Genomic DNA, 16611 nt, shown 5'->3' on the forward strand with positions numbered 1-16611 from the left:
TAGATTCACTACTTTGGCTTGAGGAGTAAAGTTGCAGGAACATTTTTACAGTAATAATTACAGATAACCTTACCTAAATTGTTAACAGTGGCTAATAATGGCATTTATTACATGCTTACTAGACTGTCAACACTGCACTGGGGATACAGATGCAAGTAAGCCAGAGGGTTCCTGCCCTCAAGGAGTTTACATTCTAATGGGTACACAGAAAGGGGAGCTGGAAAAAGGGAGGGAGCACGAGACAGCCTGGCTTAGAGCTGGTGGCCAGGAAGTGACGCGGGGGCCTGGTTTTGGGCAAGAAAAAGCAAAAGATTGCCTATTAGAGCCCAGGATGTTTCCGGGGGTGGAGTAATAAGAATATCACATTTATATAGGGTTTTAAGTTTTGTAAAGATCTTTTCATACATCGTCTAATACAGAGCTGTCCAAAATGTGGCTCACAGTGTGATTTATGCGGCCCACCTACAAGCACAGAAATTTACATAAACACTTTAGTAATAGAAGCTGAGTTACCAAAGAGCTCTCACTAAAATGGCAAATAAAAATATACTGTCTCTTGTTTCAATAAAAACCTAAGGTTGGACAGCCCTGATCTAATAGGATCCTCCCAACCCGTGTGGTAGAGACTGTTATCTCCCACTTTACAGAGGAAGAAAATGAAGCTGGGCGATTGTGACTTGCCTAGAATTATCCAAATAAACTCTACGGTAAGGATTCAAATTGATGTCTTCCTGACTTCAAGTTAAGTACTGTATCAAGGACCAACCTGCCTCTACCTTGATGTTTTTTTTTGTTTGTTTGTTTTTGGAGAGAGGAAGCAAGGCAGTTGGGGTTAAGTGACTTGCCCAAGGTCACACAGCTAGTACGTGTTGAATTCAGTAAGAGGAGTCTTCCTGACTCCAGGCCCAACACTCTAACCACTTGACCGCCTATAACCAGGAGGAACGGCAGTCTTGATCACACCAATTTTAAAACTCAGGCCCTCTCACGGTTTCACCTAATTTCCAGCAATCAGACTACAATTAAAAAGAAAATCGCAAAACAAAGTCTTTTTCTTGAAAAGGGGAGTTCTCTTTTTATTCAAAGTTAAAATAACATTGCTGTTGTTCAAAATAATGCCATTAATAAAAATTGCCGTAACTTTGGGAAGAGACACAATGAGTCCAACAACAGCAACGCTGGATTGCCCGCCATGACACATACAGGAGGAAAGCTGTGCTTCCTTTAAAAAGTGACACAAGTTTGCTGACGTTAAGGTACCAAACTTTGGCAACTCAACAAAAATTTTCATGACTAGGAATACACTTTTTGGACAGATGAACATATTCTGTTTCCCTGAAATACTATTTAAATAGGAAGACAAGAATTGCATTCGACTAGACATATTTGGAACCTAGGCACACTATCATGCGATAGACACATGCATTTCCTTTTAGCCTTACAGAGGCTGTGAGAAGCTTGACACGTCTTGAGGATTATTTAATTTTTACAAATTAAATGCCTTAAGCTTTTCTTATCAAATAGAAAGACAGCTCTAGTCACTTACTGTAAGTAACCAAAAGTCCAATTTGTTTTCTTCAAAAAATTAGTTCACATTTGTATAAATCTCACCTGATCCTCACAACAACCCTGTAAGAAAGATGCAATCACCCCCATTTTCTAGGTGAGGGAGCTGAGGTTCAGAAAAGTTAAGTGATTTGCTTGGCGCCACACCCAGGGGGTTTCCGAAGCAAGATTTAAATGCAGATTTTCTTGTCTCTTAAGTTTAGAGCTCTATCCACTGTGTCTTCAAGCTTACGGCCTTTCTGACTTATCTTTAATCTTGGATTTCAAGTGCATTTTTCCATTTTCTTGCCATTTAGATTATCTTCTGTGCAGAAAACATTCTCATCTTCTGCTTCTTATAGATTACATTGTATGCTTCTAACATTATTTGTATATTTATAGATAGTATGTACCCCCCCCGCCCGCTCCTGCTGTTCCTTTGGCATCAGTCATATCTCCTAACCCTAAAAACGTCCCCCACTTTTATTTATGATAAAGAGTTTGTGCACGGCACAAATCAGTGCATACAGTGTAGAATTTACAGTTCATCATCATTGCTCTGAAAACACTTACCACCAGCTTATCTTTATTTTAACATAGCATATGTTAAAAATCAAATTTATGCAGAACATAGATCTATATAAATTGCTTTAGAATTCTTAATACAATTAAACAGTTCTACAAATTCGGGAGGACCAAAGAATGTTTCAAAAATACAAATACAAAAATAAACACCATAACAGATTTGCAGCTGAAATGCCATCAAAATAGATTTGAAGAAAGATCACACAGTTCAAATTGGTCCAACACAGACCATAACTTCAGTTACCCCTTGGTTCTACAAAGCTGCTGCAGCTCAAAATGTACAAATAATTTAAAAAAAAATTTCATCAGTGCAGAGAAGTCCTGGTATGCAATTTCATTCTTCAGAAGTAGAATCAGAATCCAAGCACTGCCTTGGGTACCAAGCAGTTGTGTGACCTGCCCAGGGTCCCCAGCTGGTATGCATCAGGATGTTTTAACAATCCGGCTGGCAGCTTCTGTGGGGGCGTAAGATTCCCCCCACAGCCAGCACCCAGGAGGCTGTTGGCATGCCGGGAAAGCACAGGTTCTTTTTATCTGCTTAAACAAGGAAAGCACGGTGAAGGGGTTGACCAGCTTACTTTAATCCAGCATTCAGTTAGCATACAGACAACATTCGTTTGGTTCAGGGGAAAAAACGCCAGCATTCAGTTAGTTCAGGTGGGCATACAGGCAAGCATCAAGAGACAGACCAAATACAGATTCATTCGCTTACTTCAGGGGAAAAAGCCAGCACCCTGAGGTTCAGAACGTTCATTTAGTTTGGGGGAAACGAACCAGCACCCCAAACTTCAAAACAAAATACAAACAAATTTCAAATATCAACAGACAGACCCAATACAATTCATAGTTACCAACATCTGGGCCCAGCCCGAGAGCAAAGGCTGGCCCAGAGTCACGCTTGCCACTGCTCCCGCGCCAACCGGAAAAGGAAGAGAAAGCTTCAAGCCGTCTTCTCCCCTCTTACAGAGTTTTTGACATCATCAAGCGCCGCCTGAATGACCAGGGACCATTGGTTCTTGAGTTGGCCCCTTCCCCTAGGTTAACACCCAATAGAGCATGGCTCTGGAGTCAACACCTCCCCTCAGCCAGCCCCATGACTCATCACACAGGAAGTTCTCTGCTCATAGGCATGGGTTTCTGGGCTTCCTGCCCCGGAAGAGGTCACACAGGAAGTTCTCTGCTCCCAGGCATGGCCCAGCAAGGGTCAATGAGATAAACTGAGTCACTCAAAGAAAACAAAGGCCACTCTGGCCACACAGGAGCAAGTTATCCAACCAGGTATTTTCTGTTTCCAAGGCAAGGCCCTCGATCCACAATGCCACACAGCCTCTCGCAATAACGATGCTTAACATGTAGAACCTGTATCAAATTGCTTGGCATCTTAGAGAGGGGAAGGGGAGGGAGAGAATTTGGAACTTGAAATTTAAAAAAATGAGTATTAAAAATTGTTTTTACATGTAACTGGAAAAAAACTAAAAAAAAGCAAACAAATAACAGTGCATAGGGAAATAATTCTTACAGAAGAAAACAACTATCCAGTTCCTTTTATCATGAGAGACTGTTATTATCATTAACCTACCTTATAAAAGGTGTTCTAAAAGTCTTAGTACTGTTTTAAGCTTCAATAGCTTAAAACACTCCACATAAGCTCCAACTTCAAGCAGTATAGATAATTAGCTATCCCAAGTACGTGGCACAGTATTTTCTCCCTTATTATATAACAATTGTTCTTTCAACTAGTCATTTTTCTTTCAGAAGACACAATTCTGTGTTTAAGCTTAAAAAAAAATCAATCACAAATTGTCAGTAGAAAAGAATTATAACACAAATTATTCTCCAGGTCAAATTACTCCCTTTCCAATCTTTCTTCCTCATTTTTCCCTGGATATTCCAGTTTCTGCCTCAACCCGCTGCTTTGGATTCTTTCTGTTACCTTTGTTAGGCTGGGCATAGTTCACACTGATCTTTGATGCCAAAGGGAGATGGGGGCATTCTTAGAGCCTAGGCAATCTCTATCTATTGCTTCAAGAGCTACAGCTCTGAAATGCTTGGTATTTTGCTTGCCAAGGAGGATGGGAAAACACTACAAATTCTGCCTGACAGCATTATAGTCATCATTATTATAGTTATTTCCATTACACATTTGGCCCATTTCCATTTAGAGCCCGGGTGGCACTTTTCTGTGAGTCTAAAAAGTATGTTTGTTTCACTGGACCAAGTGTATGATTAAGAAGGTCCAGAGCGAGACTCAATATAAGAAAGCTTCAATTTCTTAACAACTTACTTCCCTCTGCATTAATTTTTCCCCCCCAAAAATAATCTGGAACTTAAGTTCGTCTTAGTCTTCTTATCGATTTCACTCTGATTTCTCCAAATGAAATAATCCTGAAGTTTAACCAAATCCAGCAGAATTTCAAATTCTAATATTTTTCCCAGAGTGATACTATATATGCCACTTGATGAGAAATTACCAGTGATAATACATATGCTATATTAAATGAAAATGTACATTCTGGAAAATAGTCCTGTGCCATCAATATTTCTTAGTGCATGAATACAAACCCCCCCACCCCAAAAAAAAACCGTAATTGTGATATGGTACTGGCAAAAATCCCTTTAGCATTACTATAACAACTTTAATTTTAATGTACTTATTTGGATGAAGCCATCCTCTTTTATGGTTAAAAAGATGACTTCTAAAATTCCATGTGGGTCACCTGTGTTTTGAGAAAACAATCATTTAAAAATTCAAAATCAGTTTTAACATGTAAAAATATGCTTTATTTTTATATCCTGGTAGTAGAATTTATTGTGGTGGATTTTGAAATTAATTTTTTGCTTATTATAAAAAAATCAGTGCACATTTGGCAACACTTTTCAACTGCCTGAGGCAATTATATTATCTCTATGAAAACTCCCTTAAGGACGCTGTACCAATTTGCTCCTGGTGCCTTCCTGCTCACTAAGTTTAAAATGAGTATAGGTTAGAATGCCAAATAATGTGCATAAAATGCCAAGTCCCTGATTAATTGACAGTGGATCCTTAAATAAAACATATCCTCCAAATAAGGTAATACAGAATTTGAAGTGTCCAAACATGTTATACCTGTAGTTTTGGTTAAGGATGACATGAGAATTTCTGACATGCTTAAATGAATCCATTTATACAAAAAAAAAAAAAGGACTCAAATTGATTATACCAATTACTGAAATTTGCACAACCCATCATTTTTAAATGTTTATGGAGCCATAGGGACTCCTGAGTAAAATTGTCACAATCTACTTTAGGTTAAAGGTGAATTCTCATTGGTGATTTAACAAGTCATTTATTCATCCAATAAGCATTATTAATTAAGCACCCATCAGTCAGGCACTGGAGAAACAAAGACAAAAGCAGTGCCTTCCAGGTGTCTTGGGGCAAAAAACACATCCTCAGAGAAGTAACTACAAAGTATACAAGATGGAGACAATTTGGGGGTGGGGCAGGGGACAAGACAGGGTGTGTACTAGCAAGTGAAGAAATTGGGGCGGCCTTTTTATCAGAGGTGGATTTGATCTGAGCTTTAAAGAAAATTGGTGATTCTAATAAGTGGAAGTGAAGGAATGAATTCCAGACACAGGGAATAGATAGTTTCTGCAAAGGCATAGAGATTCAAGATGGAATATCTTGAACAGAGAATAGCAAGTAAAGCAGATTGGCTAGAACAAGGGGTTGCTAACTAGGGTCTGGGGACGTATCCCAGGGGCTCTGTGAACTTGGATGGGAAAAAATTATATATTTATTTCAATATAATTAGTTTCCTTTGTAACCCTACATATTTTATTTAAAAACACTCTAAAAAAGGGTCCATAGGCTTAACTATACTGCCAAAGGAGTCCCATGACATAAAAAGTTTAGGAATTTCTGGGCTATCAAAGAAATAGGAAAAGGACGTATACATATAAGAATATTTCTAGCAACTCTTTTTGTGGTGCCAAGGAACTAGAAACTAAGGGGGTGCCCACCAATTGGGGTATGGCTCTTATGGTATCTGAACATAATGGAATACTATTGTGCTGTAAGAAATCATGAAGGTGATAGTTTCAGGGAATCCTGGGAAGAGTTGTGTGAACTGATGCAGAGTGGAGTGAGTAAAACCAGGAGAACAATTTATTCAATAACATCATAAAGACAAATGACTTCGAAAGAATTGAGAATTCTGATCAATGCAAATGATTCCAGAGGACCCATGATAAAACATGCTACCCACCTCTTGACCAAGAAATGATGACCCAAGATGAGATTTTTTCTGGACATGGCTAATCTAGGAATTAGTTTTGCTTGAATATACATATTGGTTATAAGGATTTTTTTCTTTTCCTCTCCCAATGTGTGAGGAGTTAGAATGGTCAGAATATAAAAGTTCTGCTATTTGACGAAATATAAAATGGAAAAAACAAACAAACCACCTCTGGGACAGAACATGTGAAGGAGAGTAATGTGTGCTAACCCTTGGAAAGCAGGCTGGGGCCAGACTTTGAAGAGCTTCCAAAGCCAAACGGAGGAGTATGGAGTATTTTATCCTTATGGCAAGAGGGAACCAACAGAGTTTCCTGAGCAAAGAAGTGACATGGTTAGACTTGTGCTTCAGGAATATGAATTTGGCAACTGTGTGTGGGATGGATTGGAGAGGAGGGGACTGGAAGCAGCAAGATAAAGTAGGAGACTACCGCACCAGGCCACATAGGAGGTGATGAAGGCTCTGAACGAGGTCAGTGGCCATGAGAGGAGAGACAAGGGCATGGGTGTGAGCAGTACTTTGGAAATAGAATCATCTGACAACTGACCGGACATGAAGGATGAGTAAGACTGAGGAGATGAGGACGACTCGCAGGTGACCAACGTGGATAACTGGACAAACTGTGCCGCCCTTGACCGAAGAGGGGTAGATACGAGGGAAGAGATAAGCTGTGTCTGGGAATACGCTGACCTCGCCTCCTCCTAAAGTGGATGTGACCCAGGCAGGCACGGTTATTGCTCCCTTTTTCTGCCAGATACTAACAAGAACGGCGCAGAGTCTGTCAGGACTAGAACAATCATCATTCCCATTTATGGGCCGTAACGTGATGCTCTGCCTACTTCTTCCACGCACGTTTAAGCAATTAAGCAGGGGCGCTGGACTTATTCAGACTCTCCTTGTTGTTGACCACCAACAGATAAGCCATTGATGAGGTGCTGTAAAGCTCATTAACTGATTACTCTTCTTAATTTTAAAACCAGGCCATAGACCGGAAAGAGCGCTGGGCCTGGAGTCAGGAAGACTTAGTAGCCGGCCGTGTGACCCTGGGCCAGTCACTAAAGCTCTCGGTCTATTTCTTTAACCGCTAAATGGAAGTAATTGTAGCAACCACTTCCCAGGCTTGTGAGACTCAGATGACATAACACATGCGGAGAGCGCTGAAAACTCCGAAGGGCAATGTAACTGTTGGCTAGTGTTATCATTACTGATTCTTCAACAAATTCAACAAACACTTATTAATGCCCTCCCTCCATGCAAAAGACTAAGCTAAATGCTAGGACATCAAAGGTGTAAGGTCCCAGCCTTGTTTTAACACTTCAGGGTTCACTCTTATTTAATCTGCATGAAAATATATGTGCATGAGTATATATGCATATGTATGTGAGCCTCTATAGATATCTACGTATATGTATATATGTCTAGCTTAATTGTAGCCTTTTTTTTTTGCAGGGGGGAAGGCAGGGCAATTGGGGTTAAGTGACTTGCCCAAGGTCACACAGCTAGCAAGTGTGTCACGTGTCTGAGGCCGGATTTGAACTCAGGTCCTCCTGACTCCAGGGCCGGTACTCTACTCACTGTTCCACCTAGCTGCCCCCAATTGTAGCCTTCTTTAGGGTGGAGGTGGGGAGAGGAAGGATTAAAAAAATAAAGTAAAAAGTGCACAGCAGAGAACAAAAGAAAATCAACAAGAAAGCAAAGAAAAAATGGGCAGCTGTGAAAACAAAGTGCAATATTTATTACATAGGTTTTCTTGAAATGGAAATTTACTGTTTTATATGGAATCCTCTCTTATGGTCTGTGTACACAGCAATGGCTCCTCATCTTTAAAATGGGGATCATAACAGCCCCAACCTCATAAGGTTGTTGTGAGGATCAAATGCCTTAAAGGACTATAACAGATGCTGGTTATTATGATAATAATACCTCATCATGTATTTTATACTTATAATTACAATAATATTTATTATTATTATGAATCAGGAATCCCACCAACAACTTGGTATGTGCCCTTATACCACTTAACCTCTCAATGCTTCGGTTTCTCCATCTGTAAAGAGAGGGTAGTATTCCTACTCTTCCTAGTTCACCACATTCTAATGAGGAGCAAGTAAGATAATAAATATGAAACATGCTTTAAAAATACTACCATGCCATACAAACTTTAAAAATTATTACTATCATCACTGAAAAGGATACGTGACTGGCGAAGTATTTCCAATGATCCAGTATATGGATAAATTTACCATAAAGGCGATTACACCAGATAGCAGCACCATAAGCTAGAAAAACAAAGAGAACGTCATTGATAAGGTACAGTCATAGTGCTATTGCAAACATGTTTCACTCATCTTCTTGATTACTTTCAAATACAGCCCCAACACAAAACAGAAATTGAGTTCAGTTGGGACAGAGTTGAGTGATCACTAAGGGATAAAAAGGAAGAATGAACAAAGTCTATTATAATGTACTCCAATACTCTCCAAGATCCGTGATTTCTCTCATGGATTCTCTAATAGCCAAAATCACATCCCCAATACACCCTAGGAAATATTTTAAAAAGATGCTGTGGCCAACTTTCTGGTGATGATCTCCACAATCCTACCCCGCTGTCTGCCCTTGACTTAGCTAGGCAATCCTTGGACAACATACTCATAGCCTATTTACTGAGCCTACGTCAAAGCCTTTCCAGGTTGGAAGGACCTGGAAGAACTTCAGCTCCACTGGTACAGCATCTGAGAATCCATGGTCCCCCTCCATGCCTTTATGAAGCAATAAAGTGGAATTTTTTGTGGAAAATATCCTTATATATGGAAATCCAACTCTACTTACAAAGTTCAAATCAAAATGCTGAAATTAAATGAAAATTCTTATCAAAGGATCTAATTTTTCTCTTTAAATCAACAAATATTCATTGAGTACCAACTAAACCATTCAAGATAATATGGGGAGCAAAAATAATTATGACATAGTTCCTGCCCTCAAGAAAGTTACAATCTAGCTGGAAAGACATATAACTTAAAAACCCATAATGAGATTTAAATAAGTTAAAGAAAATGACAAAGGAGTTGTCACACAGTAGCACACAATATTAACAGTAAATGCTCGAGGAGTTCAGAGTGGGGAGAGCTCACTTCAGGCTCAGATAGGTAGGGAAAGCTTTTTGAAAAAGGTGGGCTTTGACCTGGCTTTTGAAGACTGGATAAAATTTAGATCAGCAAAGAGAAGAGAAAGGGCATTCCAGGCAGGGAAATCTGGGGGAGCAAAAGCACAAAGATGAGAAAGTACAAAGGGTATTTGGAAGATAATGAAAAATGGGCAGAGGTGGAAGCTCCCTAGAAGGAAACAGAGGAGAAACAGTTAGAAAGGTAAATTAACCAGGCTCCCCGCACTAAAAAAAAAAAAAATTCAGTCCAATTTCTTATCATACAAATTTGGTGTAATTATTTCAGGTTTTGAGACTAGTCAGTAAACAGCATTTATTACATACTGTGATAGTACAGACATTGTGTTTAAGTAGTAGGGGCACAAAAAAAGGACTATTTTATTAATTATTTAATTTTATTAATTATAGTGCTATTATCATCCCATTTTACAGAAAGCTGAGGCAGAGTGTGGTAAAGTGATGTGCTGAGGGTGAGCCAGCTATTAAGGGTCTGAGATGGGACTTAAACTCAAAAATAGTCCCTTTCCTCAAGGCATTTACATTCTAATGAGAGAAACAACATGGAAATGACTCAGTACATACAAGCTGCATACAGAGTAGATGGAGGGTAACCTTTGAAGGGCAGACTCTTTAGCTAGGGAGATGACAGGACTAGAATGAAAATACTAGCTATGGTTTATACCATTGAGAAATTAAGTTCCAAGGGACATAGCCCCACATGCAGATCATTTCTGTTTCGTGTAGGTTTACTCAGTTAATCTGATCATCATCTTCAAAGTCACACTGGGTTAATGAGAAAATGTTGGGTGAGTACGATATGCTTCCTACCCATGCTCTTGAGAATCAAAATCAAAGGTGTATCCTGTCTGGCCGAAACCTCAAGCCCTCAGCTTCATTCATTAGACTTGACTTAGGACAAAATAAAAAGCTAAACTACCACAACTCCTCTGACATTAAAAAGAAACAGAGCTTCAGCTGCTTCCTCCTTCTACCCAGCAGTCCCCTTTTCTCATTGGTGAACTCCTCCCGGAACCTCCATTTTGAGGAAGGGCCTATACCAGCCATCCCTTATACCCTGGATTTTCCCTTCCCACAACAAGCCCCCCGCTTTTCTGCTCCCTTTCATGTACTGTGTTCCCCTTCCTCAAGGGTAAGGATGATCTTTCTTTTTATCTGTGTTTCTATTCCCAGTACTGAGCATGGTACCTGGGTACCATGTATTTAACAAATTTAATTTAGTATTTAATAAAGACTTGTTGACTTTAACAGTCTCTCATTTTTATTATACCCTAAACAGTAACCTACTCTCAGTCCCAACCACTCCATTTCGTTGGTGACATCTCATTCATGTAGCATCACTGGGGAAATCATGAAATTACTAGATCACTAAAGTTTACCCCATATAAGCTTTTTTTTTCCCTTAAGCATTTTTTGATAGAAAGCTTTCTGAAATATGCTATAATCATCATTGGACTAGCACTGTTGTACCATTAGAACCATGCGCTAAACACGATCAAACAGACTCTGCATGAGGCCCTGAGGACTTCTCCCATGGAGACTGGGTACGCAACCCTCCGTGATAACCATTCTGTTTACTCGGAGATTGCATCTATATACTTTTACTTGCAGGCTACTTCAGGGAGCTAAGACTATCATAAATGGTCAATAAAAGTAGGGCTAAACTGCATTTCCTAATTAAAGATGCATTGTCAGTAAGGAAACAGACACGCTTTAAAATGTTCATAATTTGTTATTTTAGTTGTGAATATGAATATTACTCAAAAATAAACAAACAACCTACCAGGGCAGAAAACGACCAGGGTCCAAGGATTCCTCCTTTCCCAAATATGGGTTCAAAGAAGGGTACAACCATTAGTAACATGGCAGAGGACATCGGGGCTTGGTAGTATAGCAACTGCATGGAGTTCACCTGCAGCTCATGCTGTTTGGCTCCTACCCACTAAAAACAAGCAGATAAAATTAAATTTAACACGAAAATAAGACATCTCTCATTACTCGACATTGCAAAATGTGCTACCAAGATGGAAGCTGGCTACCATTTTACTTATATATATCATTATACCTTGTGACCTTATAAAACGACCAAGAAACATAAAATAAATGAAAGCACATTAAGCCTTTTGGAGGAAGGAACATGACTTATCTAATTTTTAGTTGGTAACGGTTAAAGAATACTTTTTTTTTTTTAAATATGCTTCTGGTTCAAATGTTGGTTTAGCTCCCTCATTTACTGAAAGAAAAAGTTGGGACAATGTTGGGACCAATGATCACTAGAGTTCATGGAAAGAGACACTGAGAAGATGGTAGGGCCATGACTCCCTTCATACCTCTCTAAGGATGGCATAGGACGGATGTGTGACAAAGAATTCGTTTCTCTTAGGTCTCCCAGTAGAGGCAATGATGGATTTCTCAATGCCTTGATTAGCTGCAGGAAATCAATATACAACAGAAACAATTTCCTTTTCTAGTGACTGCTACTGCCCCTGTCATTTCAATATGTAACTTCCTAAGACATCAGATGACGATAAATCAGACATTCGAGGTTACATGGCCAGTATCTAAGGCAGGATTTAAACTAAGGTCTTCCTGGCTCCAAGTCCAGAGCCCTATCCACTGAGCCACCCTGCTGCCTCATACATAAAGCTTATTATACTAGGCAGGTCCAGCCCAAGCTTGTGCATCACTGATACTGACTCTAGAGAAGCCAGTCACCTTCATGCCACAATGAGGCATCAGAGGAGAACCTGAGTGGAGGAAAAAAAAGTCTGCTATAATTATTTAAATAAATGATTCCCAAAGGCCATCAAGCTCTAATGTCTAATGATTCTACAATAAGATCTGACAAATGCTGGGAGTCTCCCAATTATTTTTTTTAAGAGGTGTATCCCCATTATAGGAATTGCTTATCTATAGAAATACACAATATAGAAATAAAAAGGTGGGAAACAAATCTGAAATAGGATCTCAAAAGATCTTAATTCCCCAACTGTTTGCCAATTACCACACAGAGATATGTCATAATCAACCTCCTGCTCCTTCCCCCAAGTCTGTAGCTCCACACTGATACCCGTATCTTCCATTCTACTCTCCTTTAATTGTTATCAACAGGACAAGTGGGAACACATCTCAGAAATCACAGTGGGATTCAAGAGGACTGCATGATCTGATCCACAGTAAACTCTGCAGGATCACAACTATTCTGTAAGAAAATGTCTTCACTGTGAGGCATTAACTTTTCCCCACTAAACTGCCCAAGGATTAGCCCTGTCTCAATGCCATCTCAAAGCTCCTAACCAGTGTTTTGGCTCCTGGGTCCCTGATAAGCAGGCTTCCCTACACAGACTACCTTTTATTGAATTTAAATGCGACCCATGGCAACTGAGTTACGTGAGCAAAATGATCGTTATCATTATGAGAATGACTTGTTAGAGAATTCTTGGAAGCCTGGACTGCATTTTCTATTGGAGTACAATGTACAATATGTACAATAATAAATTTCAATGTTTTTAGCAGACATTAGGAAACGTAATTTTTTTTAAAAAGATGAGGATTAAATTCCTAATTTATTTCACTTTACTAAAAGAACACAATTTCTTAGCACCACTCAATATCTCCAAAATATTACTGTTTTTAAATGATAAAACTAAGCACCTCGGGCCATTCTCTTTAGTAACTGATACTAGGATATAACCAATGTTATGTGTAAAGCACATGGGAGGCAATTAGCGGAAGTATGTACATTGATTGATACAACGAAATCTGCTCGTCCCCTATTTTTAAAATGCACTGGACTTTTGATTATATAGTATTAACAATGCCTCAGAAACTACAATCACCAAAAAGTGCATTATTTCGGGTTGATATAAATGAAGGCTTAACCATACAAAATGATAGGCTGAGGGCTGAACAGATGATTTCACTGCTGGTCTATAACTTCTCTGCCATGGAATTTTAGAGCTGTTTAGAGCACTGAGAAGTTAAGTGACTCACCCAAAGTCACAGCAAAAACTGTCAGAGAAGGGACTTGAACCCAAGTTATTTCACTACAAGGATGGCTCACTATCCACTACCACTGTGTTTCCTGCCTCTCACAAAACTGATAATGCTTTCATTTTAAATTTGTAGGTCTTTGTCAGAAGTAAGGCTTGAAACATTAATTTAAATGTTACAGATTTTGAATCTGATCCCTTAGGCTGGCACACTACTCAGAAATTCCACTGCCAGTTTTCAGTACAGAGAGACGTCTATTTCACAGGACACTCCCCTGCCCGAAATGTATCAAGTGATAATATTTACTGTGTGCTTACTACTCGGTATGCCATGCAGATAAAACAGTTAACGTTTTACTTACAGAGTTTTTATTACCACATGTTACCTAGATTATTTAGAAGGTGTAGTCGGTATATAGGTTGTAACAGCAACATGATTTGGCAATGTGGTTACTAATTTTAAGTTTCTTTACACTTCATGATACGTACAAAAGCATGCTTCTTCATAATAATGTTAGAGTTGAACCAGCATTTTTCTAGATATGGAACCTTTCCAGCCATGTTCCTCTGCCTCTTTTCTGTTTTTCACTTTGCGCCCAACAAAATTTAAAATCTGAATTTCTTTCCAATGGTCTAATCTGTATCCTATTCTTGACACTTATAGCTTCAAAAATTAGTCTGTGAAAGGACATAAAAGGAAAAAAAAAATACCAACCACTTGATAAAGGGACGTAACTACCACCCCGAGAGAAGCAAACACCATTCCAAGGAAATTAAACTTCACGTCGTAGTAAGAATTTAAGATGACACCTAAAGTTATGGGTATCTGCAAAGAAAAAGATGTAAGTATTAATTAGATAAAATCCAAGAGATTCAAGTTTAGTTTTTTTAACAGTCTTATGAGATTTTAAAAGCATGTATATTAATGCTCATACACAGAAAATTTAGTATCTCTTTAAATAATTGTTTTTTTAAATGGCCATATTGATCATCCCACTTCTTCAGATTAAAATATGCTACTCACATTTTTTTTAACATAAATTAGAAAGACAGGGTATTAGTGAAAACACTTTTTTAACAATGGTCAAAAGGAGGGTGGCCACACAGACAATTTTGCAAATTCTCAAAAGTCCAAGATGAATAAATATTTCACTCAGTCTCCTTGGATTCCAAGGTCCAGGGACCCTAATGGTCTGTCACCATGCAAAGAGGATGCTATGAGGTCCTGCACATCATAATTACACGCACTGATTCTTGTGAAGGGGGTGTTTCTTTGTTATCTGGGAAGCCCCAAACAGGCTCTTTCCCCAACTACCACTCAGTCTGGGGTCCTGGCACAGTGACGCAAGGTCACAACGTCAATTTCTCAGTTGCCAAGGAAGTCAATCTCAGGGGGTGGGATAATAAAGGCAGTGCGGCTGGAAGGGAGTCGCTCCAGCCACCAAAGCCCGAGCTGGAGCTACTCACCAGAGTGAGTTGGATTTTGACGGAGAAGGTTTTCTTGTAGAACAGGGTCTGGATGACTATGATCACGGGGGTGGTCATGGCCTTGGCCAACTGATAGGTGCCTATCGTGTTGTTTTGGAGAGAGAGGTTGGTGAAAACCACAAAGCCACAGAAGCTGAGGGCCAGGAACAGCACCTTGGAGGGCTGCAGACTTTTAGGGGCAAAAATGTTCAGTTTCTGACAGATGTACAAGCCCAGCCCGGTCACCACGAAGTGCACCAGGGTCAGGCTCATGTTGGGGAAGCCGTAGTGCACATAGATCCATTTGTTAAGGAAAACAATGCAGATGGAGGCCAGCAGGTTGAGCAGGAGTCCGGCGGCTATGCGCCCATTCTCCTGGACTGTGTGGACTAGAGATGCCATGATTCCCCGGCTTAGTTAGAAGAGACCGGCCCAAGGGCAGCGGCTGCACTCCGACCACCTCCCTCCCGCTTTCCTCCTGCTGCTGCCGCCGCTGCTCCTCCTCCTTCTCCTCGCAGCCGCTTTCCTCACCAGCCGGCACCCTGGCGTGCTACCGGGGAGAAGCCAGCGCCGTTCGCGGCTCCGGCAAAGCCCCGCAGCGCGCTTGTGCAGCCGCGGACGCCCATTCGGCGGATCCCAGGACGCCTCCCGTTCCGCCTCGGGCCCGCCCTCTGCCACGTTCCTGCTCCCGCCGCCACGTGACGCGGGCGCCGTCGCTTCCGCTCCTTGGGCCCGGACGGCCGGCGCCGCTGCGTGGCCGCCGCGCCCCGGGAGGGAGCGCGCCCCGGCGGGTCCTCTCCGCGGAGCCGAGGCTCTCTGCGGTCATTGGCCGCGGACGTTCTTTTCTTCCCTCCCAGTTAATAGTATTTTATTTTTTTATCTCCACTTTGTTTATCTATTTATCTGTTTAATTAATATTAATTAATTTGATATTTACACGCCAAGATGATTTCCAATATTCATTTTTTCATAAGATTTTGAGTTCCAAATTCTCCTTCCGTCCCCTCCCCCCTCCCCAGACGGCGCGCAGTCTGACCCAGGTTATACATGTACAGTCATGTTAAGCGTGTCACCGCATTAGTTGTGCTGTGAGAGAAGTATCAGAACCAAAGGGGAAAACCACGAGAAGGGGGGTGGGGGGGAAGGGAAAATAGCGTGCTTCGATCTGCGTGGAGACTCCACAGGGCGCAGCATTCTCCATCACGATCCTTTTGAATGGTCTTTGAACCTTGTATTGTACACTCTTAGCCAAGTGCTTTGATAACTGCGTTTCAGGATAATTGGGTTCCCTTGTAATAATTAACCTGTGCATTTTATTTATGAATTAAAAACTGTTCTTCAGAGAAGGTGTCCCGTAGTCTCTACCAGACTGACGCAGAGGACTGTTGATGAGGTTAAAGAAAAATGATGATGTTAAGGAAACGATAGGTTTTTAGGGGTGCAGGAGACCCCAATACCACCAGCATGCTGGGTCCTGCCAAATGAATTCGACTGAAGCCTTCTCAGCCAAGGAAAAAGACAAAGTTTATTAAGGATTCGCCATATTGGGTTGTATTAAAAA

General features: G+C 40.5%; 1 protein-coding gene across 1 annotated transcript; it reads right to left on the reverse strand.

Moving 5' to 3' along the window:
• Positions 1 to 2114: 2114 nt before the first annotated feature.
• Positions 2115 to 15702, reverse strand: SLC35E3 (solute carrier family 35 member E3). Its single transcript, XM_036761615.1, has 5 exons — positions 15051 to 15702; positions 14299 to 14409; positions 11375 to 11533; positions 8607 to 8689; positions 2115 to 5236 (listed from the first exon to the last, which is right to left on the reverse strand). Exons 1-5 carry the CDS (start codon positions 15450 to 15452, stop codon positions 5050 to 5052), a joined length of 942 nt encoding a protein of 313 aa, XP_036617510.1. The 5' UTR covers positions 15453 to 15702; the 3' UTR covers positions 2115 to 5049.
• Positions 15703 to 16611: the final 909 nt, after the last annotated feature.

The sequence above is a fragment of the Trichosurus vulpecula genome, chromosome 5 (assembly GCF_011100635.1).
Source record: "Trichosurus vulpecula isolate mTriVul1 chromosome 5, mTriVul1.pri, whole genome shotgun sequence".
In the NCBI taxonomy this organism is placed as follows: Eukaryota; Metazoa; Chordata; class Mammalia; order Diprotodontia; family Phalangeridae; genus Trichosurus; species Trichosurus vulpecula.

What these genes read in the sequence shown, in the direction of transcription:
- SLC35E3 (XM_036761615.1), bottom strand. Translation starts at nt 15,452, where the DNA reads ATGGCATCTCTAGTCCACACAGTCCAGGAGAATGGGCGCATAGCCGCC. An exon ending in TCAAAATCCAACTCACTCTG is followed by an intron (nt 14,410 to 15,050) that starts GTGAGTAGCTCC and finishes TTTTCTTTGCAG; the next exon opens with ATACCCATAACTTTAGGTGT. An exon ending in TTACGTCCCTTTATCAAGTG is followed by an intron (nt 11,534 to 14,298) that starts GTTGGTATTTTT and finishes GCTTGTTTTTAG; the next exon opens with TGGGTAGGAGCCAAACAGCA.